This window comes from Hemitrygon akajei, chromosome 7, assembly GCF_048418815.1.
Source record: "Hemitrygon akajei chromosome 7, sHemAka1.3, whole genome shotgun sequence".
Classification (NCBI taxonomy): Eukaryota; Metazoa; Chordata; class Chondrichthyes; order Myliobatiformes; family Dasyatidae; genus Hemitrygon; species Hemitrygon akajei.
In genome coordinates, this window is record NC_133130.1 from 44,170,932 (window position 1) to 44,190,077 (window position 19,146).

The 19,146-nt window shown below is 39.2% G+C and overlaps 1 protein-coding gene across 5 annotated transcripts in view; it reads right to left on the reverse strand.

Moving 5' to 3' along the window:
• Positions 1–5,401: 5,401 nt before the first annotated feature.
• Positions 5,402–19,146, reverse strand: part of LOC140730394 (echinoderm microtubule-associated protein-like 4) — a 236,006-nt gene continuing 222,261 nt past the window's right edge. For all 5 annotated transcript variants that reach the window (XM_073050716.1, XM_073050715.1, XM_073050713.1 and 2 more), the window contains 3 exons: positions 13,491–13,589; positions 10,249–10,379; positions 5,402–7,241 (listed from right to left, as the gene is read on the reverse strand). In XM_073050716.1, coding sequence (XP_072906817.1) covers positions 7,014–7,241; positions 10,249–10,379; positions 13,491–13,589 — 458 coding nt within the window. In that variant the 3' untranslated portion in view covers positions 5,402–7,013. The remainder of the gene's footprint in view (positions 7,242–10,248; positions 10,380–13,490; positions 13,590–19,146) is intronic.

A 19,146-nucleotide genomic window follows, 5' to 3' on the forward strand; every position in this document is an offset into this window, starting at 1 on the left:
ACACTGGTAGGGATGATGGCAGAGCAGCAATGGCTGGAATTTCTGGATTTAATTCAGAAGGCACAGGATATATACATCCCAAAGAGGAAGAAGCATTCCAAAGGAAAGATGACACAAGTGTGGCTAACAAGTCAAAACCAACATAAAAACCAAAGAGAGGGCATATAACAGAACAAGTTAGAGGATTGAAAAACTTTTTAAAACTAACAGAAAGCAACTAAGAAGATAAAGATGGAATACGAAAGTAAGCTAGCCAATAATATTACAGAGGACACCGAAAGTTTCTTCAGATACATAAAGTGTAAAAGATAGTGGCAAGAATGGATATTGAACCACTGGAAAACAAAGCTGGAGAGGTATTAATAGGGGACAAGGAAATGGCGGATGAACTAAAAAATTATTTTGCATCTGTCCTTACTGTGGAAGACACTAACACTATGGTGGAAGTTCCAGGTGTCGGGGGCATGAAGTGTGTGGCTACCATTACTAGAAAGAAGGTTCTTGGGAAAATGAAAGGTCCAAAGGTAGATAAGTCACCTAGACCAGATGGTGTGCACACCAAAGTTCTGAAGGAGGTGGTTGAATAGATCATGAAGGCATTGGTAATGATCTTTCAAGAATCACTAGATTCTGGAATGGTTCTGGAAGACTGGACCATTTCAAATGTCACTCCACTCTTCAAGAAGGGAAAGAGGCGGAAGAAAGGAAACTATAGGCCAGTTAGTCTGACCTCAGAGGATGGGAAGATGTTGGAGTCGATTATTAAGGGTAAGGTCTCGGTGCTTGGAGGCACATGATAAAACAGGCTGTTATAAGCATGGTTTCCTTGCGAGAAAATAATACCTGACAAATTTGTTGGAATTCTTTGAAGAAATAAGAAGCAGGATAGACAAAAGAGAGTTGATTAATGTTGTGTACTTGGATTTTCAGAAGGCCTTTGACAAGATGCTACACATGGGGCTGCTTAACAAGCTATGAGCCCATGGTATTACAGGTGAGATTTTAGCATGGATAAAGCAGTGGCTGATTGATATGAGGCAAAGAGTGGGAATGAAGGGAGCCTTTCCTGGCTGGCTACAATGACGTGGTGTTCCAAAGGGGTCTGTGTTGGGACCAGTTCTTTTTAGGTTATATGTCAATGATCTGGATGATGGAATTGATGGCTCTGTTGCAAAGTTTACAGACAGTATGAAGGTAATTAGTGAGGCAAAAGAATGACTTAAACAGATTTGGAGAATGGACAAAGAAATGGCAGATGGAATACAATCTTGGGAAGTGTATGGTCATATACTTTGGTAGAAGAAATGAAAGAGTTGACTATTTTCTGAATGGAGAGAAAATACAAAAAACTGAGTTACAAAGGGTCTTGAGAGTCCTTGTACAGGATTCCCTAAAGGCTAATTTGCAGGTTGAGTGATGAGGAAGGCAAAAACAATGTTGGCATTCATTTCAAGAGGACTAGAATATAAAAGCAAGAATGTAATATTGAGGTGTGTATAAAGCACTGGTTAGACCTCATGGAGTATTGTGAGCAGGTTTGGGCCCTTTATTTTAGAAGGGATGTGTTGAAACTGAAGACAGTTCAAAGAAGGCTCACAAAAATGATTGAATAGTTTTTTATATGAAGAATGTTTGATGGCTCTGGGCCTCTGTTCACTAGAATTCAGAAGAATGAGTGGTGACCTCATTGAAACCTATCAAATAGTGAATAGCCTTGATAGAGTGGATATTAAGCATCTAAGACTAGAGGACACAGCCTCAGAATAGAGAGGTGTCCTTTTAGAACTGAGGTGAAGAATTTCTTTAGGCAGATAATGGTGAATTGATGAAATTTGTTGCCATAGGCAGCTGTGGAGGCCAAGCCTTTATATATATTTAAGGCAGAGGTGATAGATTCTTGATTGGGCAGGGCATGAAGGACTACTGGGAGAAGGCAGGAGATTGGGGCTGAGAGGAAAATTAGATTAGCTATGATGAAGTGACAGATGACTCAATGGGCCAAATGGCCTAATTCTGCTTTTTATATCTTATGGTCTTATATCTGGGACTCAAGAGTTCACTCAAAGAGTATCTAGGTGCAAACACCAGATTGAATCATTAGTTTTTAAAAAAAGCTATTGGCTATCCAATTAGTTGAATTCCCATTAAAATGAGCTGACATGTTTTAAGTGGCTTTATAAATGTGGCATTAATTGGTATCATTCACAATCTATCACACTCACATTGGGGATGGTACTCCAAAATTAAATGAATAATTAAGTTTCTATTGGCAGATAGTTATGACCTTAATTATCAATTATACCCACCACTGTGTGGCTAGGCACAGCTCAAATGCCATAAATTGGTCAATGACACAACAATTGTTGGCAGAATTTCAGATGGTCACTAGTAGGCATACAGAAGCAAGATAGAATAAGTGGTTGATTAGTGTTGCAATAACAGCCTTGCACTCAGTGTCAGTAAGACCAAGGAGTTTATTGTGGACTTCATGAAGGGGAAGTCAAGGGAACTCGCTCCTGTCCTCATTGAGGGATCAGAATTGAAAAGGGTGAGCAGTTTCAAGTTCCTGGATGTCAAACCTCTAAAGATCTATCTATCTTGATGCAATTACAAAGAAGGCATTACAGTGGCTGTATTTCATTAGGAGTTTGAGGAGAATTGGTATGTTGTCAAAGACTCTTGCAAGTTTCTAGATGTACCATGAAGAGTATTCTAACTGGTTGCATCACAGTCCTGGGCCACTGCACAGGATAGGAAAAAGCTGCAGAAAGTTGTAAACTCAGCCAGCTCCAGCATAGGCACTAGCCTCTACAGCAGAGAACACCTTCAAAAGGTGATGCCTCAAAAAAAAAGGCAGCATCCACCATTTAGTACCCCCATCATTCAGGACATGCCCTCTTCCCATTGCTACCATCAATGTGGGGGTAGCAGAACATTTCAGGAACAGCATCTTCTCCTCTGCCATCTGATTTCTGAATGGACAATGAACCCACTTTTTTTCATTTTACATTACTTGAATTTATATTTAATATAGTTTATAGCTAAATTATCAATTGCAATGTATTGCTGCCTCAATAACAAATTTCATGACATATACCAGTGATATTAAACCTGATTCTGCTATCATGCAATGTCAAAAGGGGAGAACATACTCTGATCTGCTGTCAAAATGCTCCAACTTCCCTTTCGACTTGCTGGAGTGGCTGAGTTCAGTGCAGGAGTCATGTTATTGGAAAGATGTTGCTTTCTTTCCATTTGCCCACTTCCACTTCAAGTGATCAAGAAAGTAAGCTGTACTGGAAACATCTGAATGGATAATTGGAGCATCCAACCAAAGATGCACTGAGTGTCCCTGGAATTTAGACTATTTCATAAGCATCATACTGTTAAGCTGCAGTCATTTGGATGAATTGGCCCTCAGTGACAAGGATGACGTCAACAGCTTTCAAAGAAACAAAAGTGAAAGGCTAGGAGAAGGCACATTTAGGCCAGAACTAGTCAACAATGGTACCGTGAAGCTTGTAGACTCGCATTTGTCTTTTATTCCTGCGTAAATGCACGAACCTTCATGATGGAGTCTCTGGTGGAGGCTTTGTGAATTTTGGTGACCGGGAAGAACTAGGCAGAGTGTGTATTGTCCAAGTGTATCCTGCCCAAGCAGAACAATCAAACATTTGTTCATTTCCTCTTTAGAATATTCAAGCAAACTACAGTGTATCCTTGAATACTGCAGATTAAACAAGGGTGAAACACTACCCAGCTAGTAAACTGTTGCCTTATAGCATTGAAGACATGGGTTCAATTCTGACGTATGGTATGGTCTGTGTGGTGTATGGACCTGTTTCCATATTGTACCTCTTTGACTCTATAAAGATGACTAATTCACCCAGTAATATTAAAGGTGATAAGCTGTTAGTTTTTAAAAATGCTGATCTGTATTGGGGTGCCATGGTAGCGTATTGGTGGGCACAACATTTTACAGTACCAGCAACCCGGGCTCATTTCCCACTGCTGTCTATAAGGATTTTGTACTTTCTCCCTTCAACCACGAGAGCTTCCTCTGAGTGCTCCAGTTTCCATCCACATTCCAAAGACGTTCTGGTCAGTAGGTTAATTAGTCATTGGAAACTGTCCCATGTTTAGGCTAGGGTTAAATTGAGGGTTGCAGGCTTGCACAGCTTGAAGGCCCGGAAGGGTCTAATCAGCACTGTACCTCAATAAATAAATAAATGATCAAAATGATAAAATTAAATTAGAAGGTAAGATTAGAGCACAAGATAAATTGTAAAGTGAGATATTAATAGTTTCTATAGGCATTGATGATAAAAGATAATAAAGTGATTGCTGGCACTATAGGGAAGTTAATAATCACAGATAACAGTCTGCAGATGAATTAAACAGGTAACTTGCATTGACATTCACTAATGAGGATACATGTAACATCCTAAAGTGGCTTTCAATCAGGAACAGGGTCAGAGGAACTGGTGAACATTACAGTTCCTGGGGTATTAAACAGGTTGTTGGAGATGTGAACTACTTGGTCACAGTTCCAACAACCTGCTGACAGCATGTCAGCTCACAGCGTAAACAGCCTGATCACTATCACTACCCTAGAGATCGTCATTTTCAATTACAATCCCCAAGGTGGTGAGGATTCTTCATTTAACAATCCCAGTAACTCAATGTAACTGCTATGCTCATTTATAATTTTCCAACTTTCCCCAGATTTGGGAAAGGTACTGTGTGATTATAAAATAGCAAAACTTAACCCCCTTATTCAAAAAAGACAATATAGGAAAACTACAAGCTTAACACAAGTCATAGGCTATAATTAGAAGCTATAATTAAGGATGAAGCTATCATTAAGGATGTTATAGCAGTGTATTTATTTGTTAGGGATACAGAACTGTAACAGACCTTGTATCTGTTACCTCTAATATCTGTAATTACAGACTGTTTTAAAACACTTATTTCCAAAGAGGAGATGTCATTGCAACTTAAATCCAAATCAGAGCTGTTCAAGATTTGTACCCCACTAAGGAACTTGCTGTCTTGGTCTTCCATCAGTCAAATGTCCACAACATGCACGTGCTCCAGCAAAGCACTATGACAACAGCTCTCTATTATGGAAGCAGGGTCGTGAGAATACTATTGTTCAAACTGACAAACACACCATTTGGATTGGAAACACACCTGCAATTTCTTTGCTGATTAGTTAATTTGTTAATTCTTAAGAGCACCACCCCCTTTTGGGCTGCAGTGGTTAGAAAAAAAATGACCCATCATTGACATTATCAGGGTAAGTTTGGATGAATAATAATTGTACCCTTACTAGTGAATTACATTAAAAACTGAACAACAGATTAAACCATATAGCATTGAAAAGTCAACAACAGGTGAATTTTCACTCTGATCACTTATTTATTTTTCATCAATTCTTATGCCATTTTCAGGAATGCATGAAAACAATTCTCATATCAACACATTGGAAAACCCTTGGTCATTGATACTTCCCTTACAATCAATTTCATTTATGTTTAATACAGCAACATATTTTCCATGTTAAATCCACTAAGTTATTGCAGACCGATGCATCAATTTGTTGTTATACCTTCAGTTGGTAGTTGTAAGGCTTTTGCATGTCAAAAGCATCCCCAGATAGCACCTATTATAAAATAAAGGAGGTCTACATATTTTAGAGCCCATCTAGGCACTTCCTCTGGATCAGCAATTGCTCAATGCCTGGTAATTATTTAATCCTGAGTTCATGTTCAAAGGGAATGACAGTTCTGATCCACTTTGGAATGGCACAATCTGGTAAACACTTGATTTCACACTTAAGACTTAAGCACACTTGACAACATCTAGAATTGCTAACTATGACTTCTTAATAAATCTAAAGCACTGGATCAACATATGAAATAAAAGATTTAGTTTTACACTATGCAAATCAAATTATAAATAATCTCATTTGGACACTTCCCCTTGCATATTGTCAGTGACTGTTTTCCCCATGTTGCAAGTGCAATTTTCCAAGACTGAGAAAAATAGAAAAACCCTCAGAAAACATTAAACCAATTTATAATTGGATATCCTAATTGGGTACAATAAATGCCATGTTCTCAATGACTGACCATGGCCAGAATTAATACATAATAACTGGTGGACTGAATAATTCATGATGAAGTAGGAAAAGCAAAAAAAAAAACCAGGGTATCAACATCTCAAAGTTCACCAGACTAGGAAGGAGAAAACAATCAGGCAGTTTGTACTTCAGCAAAATCTGATAGGTACTTCAAAGGGCTGAGTTTACTTTAGATGATGTGACTGCTCCTAATACAGGCCTGCTACTGGAAATTAATGTTAATTTAAAAAAATAGAAGATATGTGTAGATTTGCGACCACTTTACGAGGTATAGTTTAATTCATCTGGAAAAAAAATATAAGTAAGCCTACTTCAAATCAAGAGAACTCAAAAATGTCTACATGATCATCAGAAGTGAGTGATGCAGAGACATTGCATATTCAGTATTCAAGAAGGCAGTGCCATGATTATGGCAGTCATGGTTAATCAGAAGACTCTGCATGAGTCAATCTCATTCACAATTCTTGGCCACAAACAGACCTGATAAAATGACAGTTAATTCTGACTGAAGTTAACAGTTAGTGTTATTTGTTATGCAACCACTTAAGTTCAATGTGGAAAAAATGCTTTATTATACAAAGCAAACTCAGCATATCCCAACCACAGAAGAATTTTCCAGTATTTACAGTAACTTCTGATTTCATAACTGTTGCCTAAAATCTATCTTAACAGTTGTAATTTCTTCCCAAGAAGAACTTTGGCCAGTCATTAAATTCACTTGGCACTTTCAAATGAAGCCCTTGGGAATCTTTTCCATCCTTTCAATAGAGGATTAGACCAGAATTAAGCAAATCCAGCATCCCTATTCACAATGCCCAGCTACCATTCCTCATCAAATAAGCCAAGAATCTCCTATAGGTCTGAAGTTTTAAGACACTGGCGAATTTTCTGTTGGACCTGCAGCAGGTGGTGGTGAAGAGCTTTGCTCGAGGTTGCTTTCATTTGATGAAAGAGGCGCTTTTTCTGCTGCTCTCCACACTCTCCATTGGATGATGCTAGTATCTTTGCCTCCCGTCGAAATCAAATGACCATCATTGTAGGTGAAACTAACATTGGTCACATGACTACTGTGTGCACTGTAAACGTGACTTGGAGCCTGGAAATATAAGGCAAAATTATAAAATTAAAACATGAATCAACTAAATAATAAAACTTCAGATCTGCCTCTTTCTAATCACCTGATCTGTATGTTTAAAATGACCAAATCTTTGTCAGGTCTGATTGGAGGCATCTTCCTCACCAGTTACACTTTCAAATTCCCTTATTAGCAAATCTTCAAATTTTACTCCCTTGTTCAAAACACAATCATTTATATATAACCAGTGGTCCAAGTACTAACTGCTGGGAAATACTGCTTTCTACCAAGCAAGAGCCTGGAAAAGCAAATAAGCTTTTTTAAAAAAATCTATTTTGTCACCAACTCTCCTAGCCTACAAATCTCAATTCAGTTCATTTTGTTAAACACTGCCGATTTTCTCTTCATCCACAAACCTCTGCCAGCTTTCCTTAATTAATTTGTCTTCTAAATTTCTAATATTTTTCCCCTAATTATTGTTATTAAAACCTTCCTCAACTGTTGAATTAAACAGCCTTTGGTTACAAGAACATTGCACCTTTCCTGAATAAAGGTGGTCTACTTGCCACTTTTCAATCCTTTATAATCATAGACAAATCAATAGTTCCATTGTGCGTCAGCTGAGAAGTTGTGGCATGAAGATAAATGATGATACTACCAAATTATAGCATTCTAGTACATTGATAAATTGGTTTATTATTCTCGAGGTAAGTGAAAAATTTGTTTTGCATACCATCTATACAGATCAATTCAATACAATAGTGCATTGAGGTAATACAAGATAAAACAGTAACAGAATGCATAATTAAGTGTTACAGTGCAGAGAAGGTAGCTAGTAAGGTGCACGATCATAATGAGATCGTTTGTGAGGTCAAGAGTCAATCTTATTGAAGTAGGGAAACATTTAGAGAAGTGGGACTGAAGCTGTCTTTGACCCTGGTGGTACATGCTTTCAAACCTTTGTATCTTCTGCCCTATGGGGGACGGGCGTGGCTGGGACCTTTGATTATGCTGGCTGCTTTACCAGGCAGCAAGAAATGAAGACAGAATCTAACAAGGGAAAGCCTGGTTTCTGTGGTGTGCTGAACTGTGTCCACAACAGTCATGGACATAGCAGTTGCCATAGCAGTTGCCATGGTACATCCAGACTGGATACTTTCTATGGTGCATTGACAAAAATTAGTAAGGATCAAAGGGAACATGCCAAATTTATTTAGAATCCTAAGGAAGCAGAGTTGCTGGTGGGCCTTCTTAGTTGTGGTGTCAACATGGTTGGATTAGGTCAGGCTATTGATGATGTTTACTCTTAGGAATTCAAAATTTTGAACCCTCCTCATCTCAGAACTGTTGATCAGGCAAAAGCATATACACTACTCGCCTTCCTAAAATCAATCACCAGGTCTTTTGCACTGTTGACCTTAAGGGAAAGATGTTGCCATGACACTATGCTACTAGGTTTGCTATCTCCTTACATCGGATTTGAGGGCCAAGGACGCATCCTTGTGGGATGGCTGTGTTGAGAATAATCATCGTGGGGTTGCCACTTATTAGGTCTATTGGTTGGAAAGTCAAGAATTTATTTGCAAAGGGAGAGTTCAGAGATGCAGTATTGATAGTAAAGCTGTTTCAAACCCATTGTGGAATCCTAGGCAAGCACTACAGTAGAGAAGAAAAGTTAAGTACAGAAGCAGTGTTTCAATGAACTAAAATTATCCCCAAGGTGTACACAATCAATTGTGGTGCCAGAGTATTTTTTTTTAACAAACTGCAGGAAAGTAAATGTAGCAGTAAATATTAATGGTAGAAACACAGAGCTTGAGATGGACTGCAGCCAGCAGTCAATGAGGCAATGAATATGGAAGTACAGCAGTTTGCTGTCACTGCCAAGACTATTTTTGTATCAGATCTTGTAGTTTATTTGAAAAGTACATTTATGTGGATTTCAGTTCATGAAATTGAAAAGCTAAAGCTGACATAAATATATCCTGATTTTCAGTCCCACAAAAGTCAATGTAGTTAGTATTTAATAAAAGTACTTGTGCACCCTGAACTTCTCTAAATTTGCATTCAGAAACAAAAAGCACTTCCTGTAAACAGCCTCTTTAACTAGCATCATAAAGGTATTAACATCCTTTTCACTTTACAGAGATAGCAAAGCCAGATAGTAAAGAACATTAAGACATTGAATATTGAAAATTAAAGAAGCTTAAATGATCAAACTGATCAAATGAACTTGTACAAGATTTCTATTTTCTTTTTTTAAGAGATCAATTTAAGCTTTTACATATTTGAATTTCCTGTTTAACACTTACTTTAAAAAAAACAATCTTTCCACTTGTTTTTATTTTCTTCTCAAACATTCTAACCTTATGCTTACATTCTCTGGTTGCAACAAACAGGGCTACCCAAATATGGAGTTTGACCCACTGAATTTGCAAGTTTTTCTGTGGTCATAATGTTAAAAATGATATATCCCCATGTTCCCATCTATGGGACCTAAAAATGGTCTCAAAATAAAGCCCATAACTATGACACTTGATAGAAGTCAAAAGAGGGTTGGGCACCACTATAGCTAGTGGTTAGCATGACACTATTAATTATTATTATTATCATAGCATGACACTATTAAAGCTCAGGGTGTCACTGTTCAGAGTTCAGTTCCAGCATCCTCCTGGGAACTCGTGGGTTTCCTCCAAGCGCCCCGATTTCCTCCCACAGTCTACAGACCTACCAGTTAGTAGGTTAATCGGCCATTGTAAATTATCCTATGATTAGGCTAGGGCTAGGGAAATGGGTTGCTCAGCATTGCGGCTCATTGGGCTGGAAGTGTCTGTTCCATGCTGTATCTCTAAATAAATAAAGTATATATTTAATAATCATAAAAGCGAATTATATACTTATATACAGTATAAAAAGACGTGCTCCAAGTCACTGAACCGTATTTGGTCTCAAGATCTGGATTCTCATTCTGCAATAATAGTGCAATTTTTAGTTTAGAAACATTCAGAGCAAATAAAGTCTCATTCACCTTCGGTTTAGAGATGGGATATTGAAAGATATGAACTTTGCAGAAATCATCAGCAACAGCTACTACTTTTTTGTTGTGTGATCTGCAAAGTGCATTGATGTCTGTTCCATCTGAGCCTTCAGGCCATACTCCTGGAAGAAATTTAAAGAAAAAAATTACGATGCATGTTGTAGTTGTTTCCATTTGACATGGATATGGCTTCAGGAATAGGTTAAATTTAACTGGCTATCTGATAATACTGAAAGTAAACATGGTAAGAAAACTTTCCATTCAGAAAACTTTTACCGGTAATTGTAAAATGTTCACCTTGTAAAATTCAATACGGCTTGAAAACAGACGAGATCAACTTTGTCATTTTTATAAGCAGTGATAAACATTGCTTACAAATTCAATGCTGTTGGTCTAAGATGATGCTTGTAAATGTTAGAGGTATGTGAAAGAATTGAAGTTTAGTTTATCAAACATTTACAGAACTGTTTAACTAAATCAATAAGTACTACTGATTCCTTCATTGATAGCCAACCAAGGACAGACTAGTCTAATCCTCATTTCATAGAACATAGAATAGTACAGCACATTACAGGCCCTTCGGCCCACAATGCTGTGCCGACCATCAAACCCTGCCTCCCATATAACCCCCCACTTTAAATTCCTCCATATACCTGTCTAGTAGTCTCAAATATTTCCTTTGTAAATATTTTCCATGCACAAATTAGAAGGTGGCTGGCATTTATAATTTTTTCCCCCAAAAGACTCATTACAGAATACATGTTTCTACTGTAAAACTGAACTAAACATTTGATTGATCCTGTAAAATATTAAAGAGCAAAGGAAACAAGCAACAAAGAAGAATGGACAAGGTTATATTCTATATATTTGAGTGTATGCTACAAATAAGCCTCATCACAGAATAAAGTATTTAAAATATATCCAACTTCAGTTCACACAGATTTCTATTTCTACCACTACTGGCATTCAGTGAGTTCCCTATTTTGAGTACCATCCCAATGAGCATTTATAAAGAACTAATCTGTCATGAATAATAGTTATGCCTTTACCCCCCACACCAGATTCTCCACTTTCCGCAAGGATTACTTCCTCCACAACTCCCTTGTCCATTTGACCCTCACCACTAATCTTCCTCAGGGCACTTTTCCTTGCAAGTAGCAGACGTGCTACACCTGCCCATTCATTTCCTCCCTCACCTTCATTCAGGGCCCCAAACAGTCCTTCCACATGAAGCAACACTTCAGCTGCAAATCTGCTGGGGTCATCTACTGTATCCAGTGCTCCCAATGCGACCTCCTCCACATCGGTGAGGTCCGATGTAGATTGGGGGACTGCTTTGTCGAGCACCTCAGTTCCATCTGCAAGAAGCGTAATTTCCTGATGGCCAACCACTTCAATTCTAGTTCCCATTTCTGTTCCAACATATCGATTCAAGACCTCCTTATGTAATGATGAGGCCTCTCTCAGGTTGTAGGAGTAACATCTCATTTTTCAGTTAAGTAGCTTCCAACCTGATGGCATGAACATCAACATCTCCTTTCGGTAATTCTCCCCCTTCCCCTTCTGTCTTCTATTCCACACTCTGGTCTCTTACCTTTTCTCCTCACCAGCCTATCACTTCCCCTTGGCGCCCCTTCTTCTTCCCTTTCGTTCCCAACGCAAGTATGTAATAGAGTTTATAAAGAAGGGTGCAATGTTGAGACTTTATGAAGCACTGATGAGGCCTCACTTGGTAGTATTGTGAGCAGTCTTGCGCCCCTATCTTAAAAGAATATGCTGATACCGGAGAGGGTTCAAAGGAGATTCACAAAAATGATTCCACAATTGAATGGCTTGTCATATGAAGAGTGTTTGATGGTTCTGGGCTCATATCCACTAGAATTCAGAAGAGTGTGGTGTGACCTCATTGCAAGCTATCGAATGGTGAAATGTCTTGATAGTCGATGTGGAGAGTCTAAGACCAGAGGACACAGCCTCAGAATAGAGGGGTGCCTTTTTAGAAAGGTGTTGAGGAATTTCTTTAGCCAGAGAGTGGTGAATCTGTGGAATTCTTTGCCTCAGGCGGTTGTGGAGACCAAGTCTTTATGTATATTCACAGCAGAAGATTGGGGATGAGAGGAAAATTGGATCAACCAGGATGAAATGGAGAAGCCTACTTGATGGACAAAATGGTCTAATTCTACTCCTATACCTTATGGACATCAGATTCAGTTAGGATATTCTCCACAATCACCCAAGGTCTTGACATTACATGTTGAATGAGCAGTTAGGTGAAATTGTGGAGGCTGAAAATACCACTTGCTCCAAGCCATTATGTTTTTATATTCAGACCACTGTTAGTTGCACTAAACTGTGTGATGGGACCTGCCAGGAATCTCTCAATATTAAACTGGCTATTAAATTTCACAGCATCTCCCCCTGCTCTTAACCTCTAATGTTGTTAGTTGAATTTTTCACAAGTAGTATTATTGACTGAGAGTAGTATTTTTATATTTCAAAATTTAATAAGTGCAACTTATTTGGTTGGTGTTTATTGCTTAAACTTTGAGTAACATTCCATTCAAGAAAAAAGTTAAAGAATATTAACAGCAACAAAATTGATGCTGGTCTGTGGAGTAATAGTATAGTTTACTTCAAATGTGTCGTCTTTAATTATAATATGCAAATAGTAGTATATCAAACCTACTTCTCAGTAACAAACAGTGATTCTGTCAAATGTTCTTCATTAATAAATAAAAAAGCTGAGAGCAACGACAATTTCACAATTTAATATAAACTATCTGATGATTCAAGTACTCAGCATATAGAACTAACCTATCATTACTACATGGCTGCCTGTAACAGACCTTCTGTCAGCCACTTGCTTCAGTTTGAATTACTACATTACAGATACCCCAGCAATATGTTTGCTTAGGTTGTGCAGATTCACCCTTACAGAACTCACAAATAATTAACTAAAAATCTAAATAAAATTCACTTTCATGGGACTTGTGTGGTAAATGAGGAAGTAAATCAACGCATTTTTTCCCCAACTCTCTTTCTGGGCTCCTAAGCAAATGATGTGGATATTCGTTATGGAAAGTCAAATATGGCCCATTTTCCAGAAACAAACACCTTGTCACGCAAGGGATGTTGTACATACTTTTAAAAAGGAGAAGTACACCTTCAGGGAAACAAAGTAATTTGCATGTTTTATATACTGATGCAAGAGTATACAAAATATAACCACCTACCAAAAACATGAAAGCCCAGAACACATGTATATGTATACCATTCCATATCCCTGCATTCAGAACGATTTCTGATCAGCTTGCAGCCATTTTGAATATCCCCTAAAAACACAAATCAAGATTAATCTAAACATATTTGACTGACAAAGATATCTTACACATAGACAGATACAATTTCATCTACCTCCCTGTCCCGTTAAGGTTACTCACTAACATTTGTTCCATGTTTACTTCATACCATGCAGCTTGTCTTTTATTCCTCAGTAATCCCAGGACTAAATTAAATTTCGTTTGACCCAATAATATGAACTTTTTAAGTATGTCGGCTTTTTTTTTTAAAGTTGCTTTCCCCCAAGCCTCCAAGCTAAGCCAATGCTGGATAATTGCTCATTACAGTGAAGGAGGAGGCCATTGGGCTCATTACATCCATGCTGGCTCCCAGTTCAGTAATTCAATAAATCCCATTTCCCTTTCCTTTACCCTGTAGCAAATTCACTCTCTCATATCCGACAACTCCACGGTTCTTTCTTTACTTGCTTTCATTAAGGGGTGGTTACAGCAGCCAATTATGACGACGTCAACTCAGGCCTGAGAGGCCAGGGTCGGGCATTTTCATGCCTTGCAAGGTGCGGAACGAAAGACTGTGTGGCGCTCCACTCCTCACACAGACATTTCACAGTATTTTTCTTTATTTTACGAGGTCGAGTTGCGAGCTCAACACTCAACCCAGTGTGGATGGAAAGCATACTCGGGATCGGCCCGACTGGATTCGAACTCGGGAACCTCTGTTCCGGAGTCCAGCGCTGATGTCACTGTGCCACCAGCCGGCTAATTAGGAAAATTAGCCGACAAGTAATTGTTTGGGTTCTGAGCAAAAAACCAGAGCACCCAGTGGAAACCCACAGTCACAGAAAAATGGTCAAATTCCACTCAAACAGCAAATGAATTCAGGATCAAACCTTTGATTCTGGGAAACAAAGTAGTGCCACCAACTGCTGCACTACTATCCTCATTTCTCTCAGAAGACCATAAAGAACAGAATTGAAAATAGGATTATGTATTTTGGGATATCCACACTTCCTTTTCCTATCTGAAACTTTCAAATTCATTTTTTCATAAACATCATAAGAAATAGGATCAGAAGCCATCCCTTGGAATTGTTCTGCAATTCCTTAGGAATCCGTCTCAATAGCTTTAAGAAGTTTGTATGTTCTCCCCATGAATGCATGGGTTTCCTTTGAGTGCTCTAGTTCCCTGTCACATTCCAAAGGCATAAGGTTAGGGTTAGTGAGTTGTGAGTATACCATGTTGGCACCCACCACAATCCTCGCTGATCTGATTTGACGTAAACTATGAATTTCACTATATGTTTTGATGTACATATGACAAATATAGCTAATCTTTATATATCTTTCTTGCGCTATCCCATTTGAATTGCTTAATATTCAGAGATCTATTGATCTGTGTGTGAAGAAACTTTTCTCTTATCTCAGTCTTAAATAGTCTAGCCATCATTCTGAGACTGTGACCGCAGATCTCTACTCATCTAGGGAAATAATTGCTCTTCATTTGACTCATTACATCCTTGCACAATGTTTTAAGTTTCACTATCTCCTATATTCAATGGAATCGATGCCCAGTCTACTCAATATCTTCTCAAAAGGCAAGCCTGTTATACCTAGAATCAATACTTTAACTACACTTCAGGGACATTACGTTTTTTTTAGGCAGAGACCAAAACTATGCACAATACTTCATCAGTAATCTCACCAACACCCAATACAATTAAAACAAGGCTTATTGACTCCTGTATTCAGATCTTAAAGGCCAAAGTACTATTTGCCTTCTTAACTGCTTTCTTTATCTGCATGTTGTTCTTCAGAGGCCCATGTACAATGAAGCTCAAGGTCCCTTTGAAGTCAATTATTACACACATTCTCACCTTTAAAATACCGATTTTTTTTTGTGTTCTGCACACAGAGGATGATATCACATTTTCCACAATATAATTGCAATCCTTTAGAACACAATCCTTAATGCCATATTCTTCCAGTTGCTTTACTAGTATTGCAATGCACAAAACACCAAAGTACATTGTTCACCTAGCAGCAATCTGTGTTTGTGTTTTAATTAAGTGGCTGAAATTTAGAATGAGGACCAGAAGAAAACTGCTGAGTCAAAATTGCAATGATGTGCAAAAGAGGACAAAACTGTACCAACATAAAAATGCATACAAATGTTATGAAATATTTGAGACCATAAACAAGCCTAAGCAAAGAATGGTGAAAAACCACAAGGGCACTTGGGACCTGCACAAATAAGATGGTTTACAGCTGAAGTGGAGGATAAGTAAAATGCTGTCCAAGAGGTTTGCTGGTACTACTCTGGAAGGTTTAAACTAGAGTGGTAGAGAGATGGGACTCAGAGGAAGGCAGCATGAACCCATGTACACTACTTCATTACTTTTAAAATTTCTGTTTTTGCACTAATTTTAACTATTTCATAAACATACTATTTTTTTCTAGATTTATCATGTATTGCAATGTACTACTGCCTCAGCGTTAACAAATTTCACAACATATGCCAGTGATATTAAACCTGATTCTGATTCTGAACAGGTGGTAGGGTTGTGGGCAAGAAAGATGGCGTGATAAGACTGAAAGGAGGGACCATTAGGGTTGGAATGGTTGGAGTAATGGGCTGAATTGCATTCATTTCAATGGTAGGTGTATTACAGGTAAGAAGGATGAACTTAGAGCCTGAATCAGTATATAGAATTATAATGTTATTACCATTATAGGTCTGCAGTTCAATGAAAATGCAGGTGGATAAAGTGGAAAAGGTGGCATGCTTGCCTTAATCAGCAGGGATGTTGAGTATTGGAGTAAGAAAGTCACGCTAAAGCTATGTAAAACTTCAGTCAGAATGCACATGGAAGTAGTACATGCATTTTGGTCGCCCCATTACAGGCATGTTGTGTGGAATGTGGAGAGGGGACAGAAGATGGTTACCAGGATATTGCCTGGATGAGCGTGTATAAGGTTGGACTAACTTTGGTTCCTCTCCTTAGAGTGTCAGAGGCTGTGAGAAGACCAGACCGCTGTTTTAAAATTTATGGTTGACATCAGTAAATAGTCAGAACCGTTTCTTCAATGTGGAAATATCAGACACCAAAGGACGTGCTTTTAAGTTGGGGGGAGGGGATTAAGGAGAATTTAAAGGTGACTTGAGGGGCAAGTTTTTTTTTTATACAAAGAGTAGTAGATGCTTGGAATACATTATCTGGGGTATTAGTGGAAACAGGCAATTTGATGGAGTTTAAGAGATTCTTAACTAAACAAATGAAGTTTTTCCAAGGAGGTTACCAGGAAAGCTGATGAAGGAAAGGCAGTGAATGTTGTCTACATAGACTTCAGAAAGGCTTTTGACAAGATCCACATAGGAGGTTGTTTAAAGAAGCTTCAGTCACTTGGCATTCAGGGTGAGGTAGTAAATTGGAATTGACATTGGCCGCAGGGATTGGTGCTGGGTGCTTTGTTGTTTATCATCCAGATATTTGATGTAGATGACAATGCGATTGAAGCGGATAAGCAAATTTGCAGATCACACCAAGTTGCAGCTGTTGTGAATAGCGAGGAAGGCTTTCAAAGCTTGCAGTGGGATCTGGAAACGCTGGGAAAAAAGAGGCTGAAAATGGCAAATGGAATTTAATGCAGGTAAGTGTGAGGTGTTGCACTTCAGGTGGACAAACCAGGGTAGTACTTACAGATTGAATGGTAGGACACTCAAGAGGGCAGTAGAACAGAGGGATCTGGGATTACAGATGCATGATTCCTTGTAAGTAGGGTTGTAAAGAGTGCTTTTGGCACATTGGCCTTCATAAAATGAAGTATTGAGCACAGGAGCTGGGATGTTACATTGAAATTGTATAAGACTTTGGTAAGGCCTAATTTGGAGTACTGATCACCTACCTACATGAAAGATATCAATGAGATTGAAAGAGTACTGAGAAAATTCACAAGGAGCTTGCCAGGACTTGAGGATTTCAGTTGTAGGGAAAGATTGAATAGGTTAGGACTTTATTTCCTGAAGTGTGGGAGATTGTGGAAAGATTTGATAAAGGTATGCAAAATTATGCAGGGTATAGATAAAGTAAATGCAAGCAGGCTCTTTCCACTGAGGTCAGGTAAAACTGGAACTAGAGGTCATGAGTCAAGGGTGAAAGGTTTAAAGGAACATGAGAGGGAACTTCTTCACAGAGGATGGTGAAAGTGTGGAATGAGCTACCAGCAGAGGTGGTGGGTGCAGGTTTGATTTCAACATTTAAGTATGGAGGGGAGGGGTATGGAGGGTTACGGTCCAGTTGCAGGTCAATGGGACTAGGCAGAATAATAATTCAACATTGACTAGATGGGCTGAAGGGAATGGAGGGATATGGATGATACACAAAAGGAGATCATTTAGCTTAAATTGCCATTAATATCAGCACAACATTGTGGGCCAAAATGCATGTCCAATGCTGTACTGTGCTATGTACTATTTACAAAGAAAAATCTCCATGCACCACTGAATTCTGAAATCAGCTGCTGAGGTTGGCAGAGTTCATGTACAGATTATGCATGCATTGTGAAATTTAGTAAACTCCCCTCAGTACAATTGGTTGTAGAACAAGACATTGTTATGTCTGATTCTGGGCATGGGTGACTAAACAGCGTATAAAGAACAATTTGTGATTTTTAAATCGAAGCAAGAGGCTGAGAGTGAAGGACTAAAGACATCTCAGAGAGAAGCCATTTTTTTGGGGAAAAGAGGCTAGACTGCGCAGGCGCGTGACATAGTGCGCCAAAGTTTAAAAAAAGATCGCCATATACAGCGGCCATCGTCGGAGTGGACTGAGTCAGAGTGGGACGGCTTTGGCTCAACAGGCTTCGGCGTGAACAGGCAGAGGCAAGGGTAGGTTCCGGTAAGTTTTGTTTTGTTCGTTTAGAGAGAATGCCAGGCAGGATGCTGGAATGTTCCTCTTGCAGGATGTGGGAAGTCAGGGAGACATCTAGTGTCCCTGACAACACCTGCAAGAAGTGCATCCAGCTGCAGCTCCTAACAAACCACGTTAGGGAACTGGAGCAGGAGCTGGATGACCTCTGGATCATTCGGGAGAATGAGGAGTTTATAGATAGTAGTTTCAGGGAGGTAGTTATGCCAAAGGAGCAGCGCACAGGTAATTGGGTTACCATCAGGCAAGGGAAGGGGAAAGGGCACGTGGAGCAGGGCTCCCCTGTGGCCATTCCCCTCAACAACGAGTATACCGATTTGGATGCAACACGAGTGAATCTGCAGATGCTGGAAATAAAATTACTGATTTGGATACTGTTTTGGGGGGGGGGGGGGGGGTTGGATGACTTGGGACAAGCTGCGGCAGCTGGATCTCTGGCACTGAGTCTGGTTCTGCAGTGCAGAAGGGAGGGGGAAAGAAGAGGAGAGTGGTAGTGATAGGGGACTCGATATTTAGAGGTACAGACAGGAGGTTCTGGGGTCGCGACAGAGACACCCGGATGGTTTGTTGCCTCCTGGGTGCCAGGATCAGGGATGTCTCTTCTGAAATGGGAGGGTGAGCAGCCAGATGTCATGGTAGGATGAAAGAGTGAGGACGTCCTGAAGA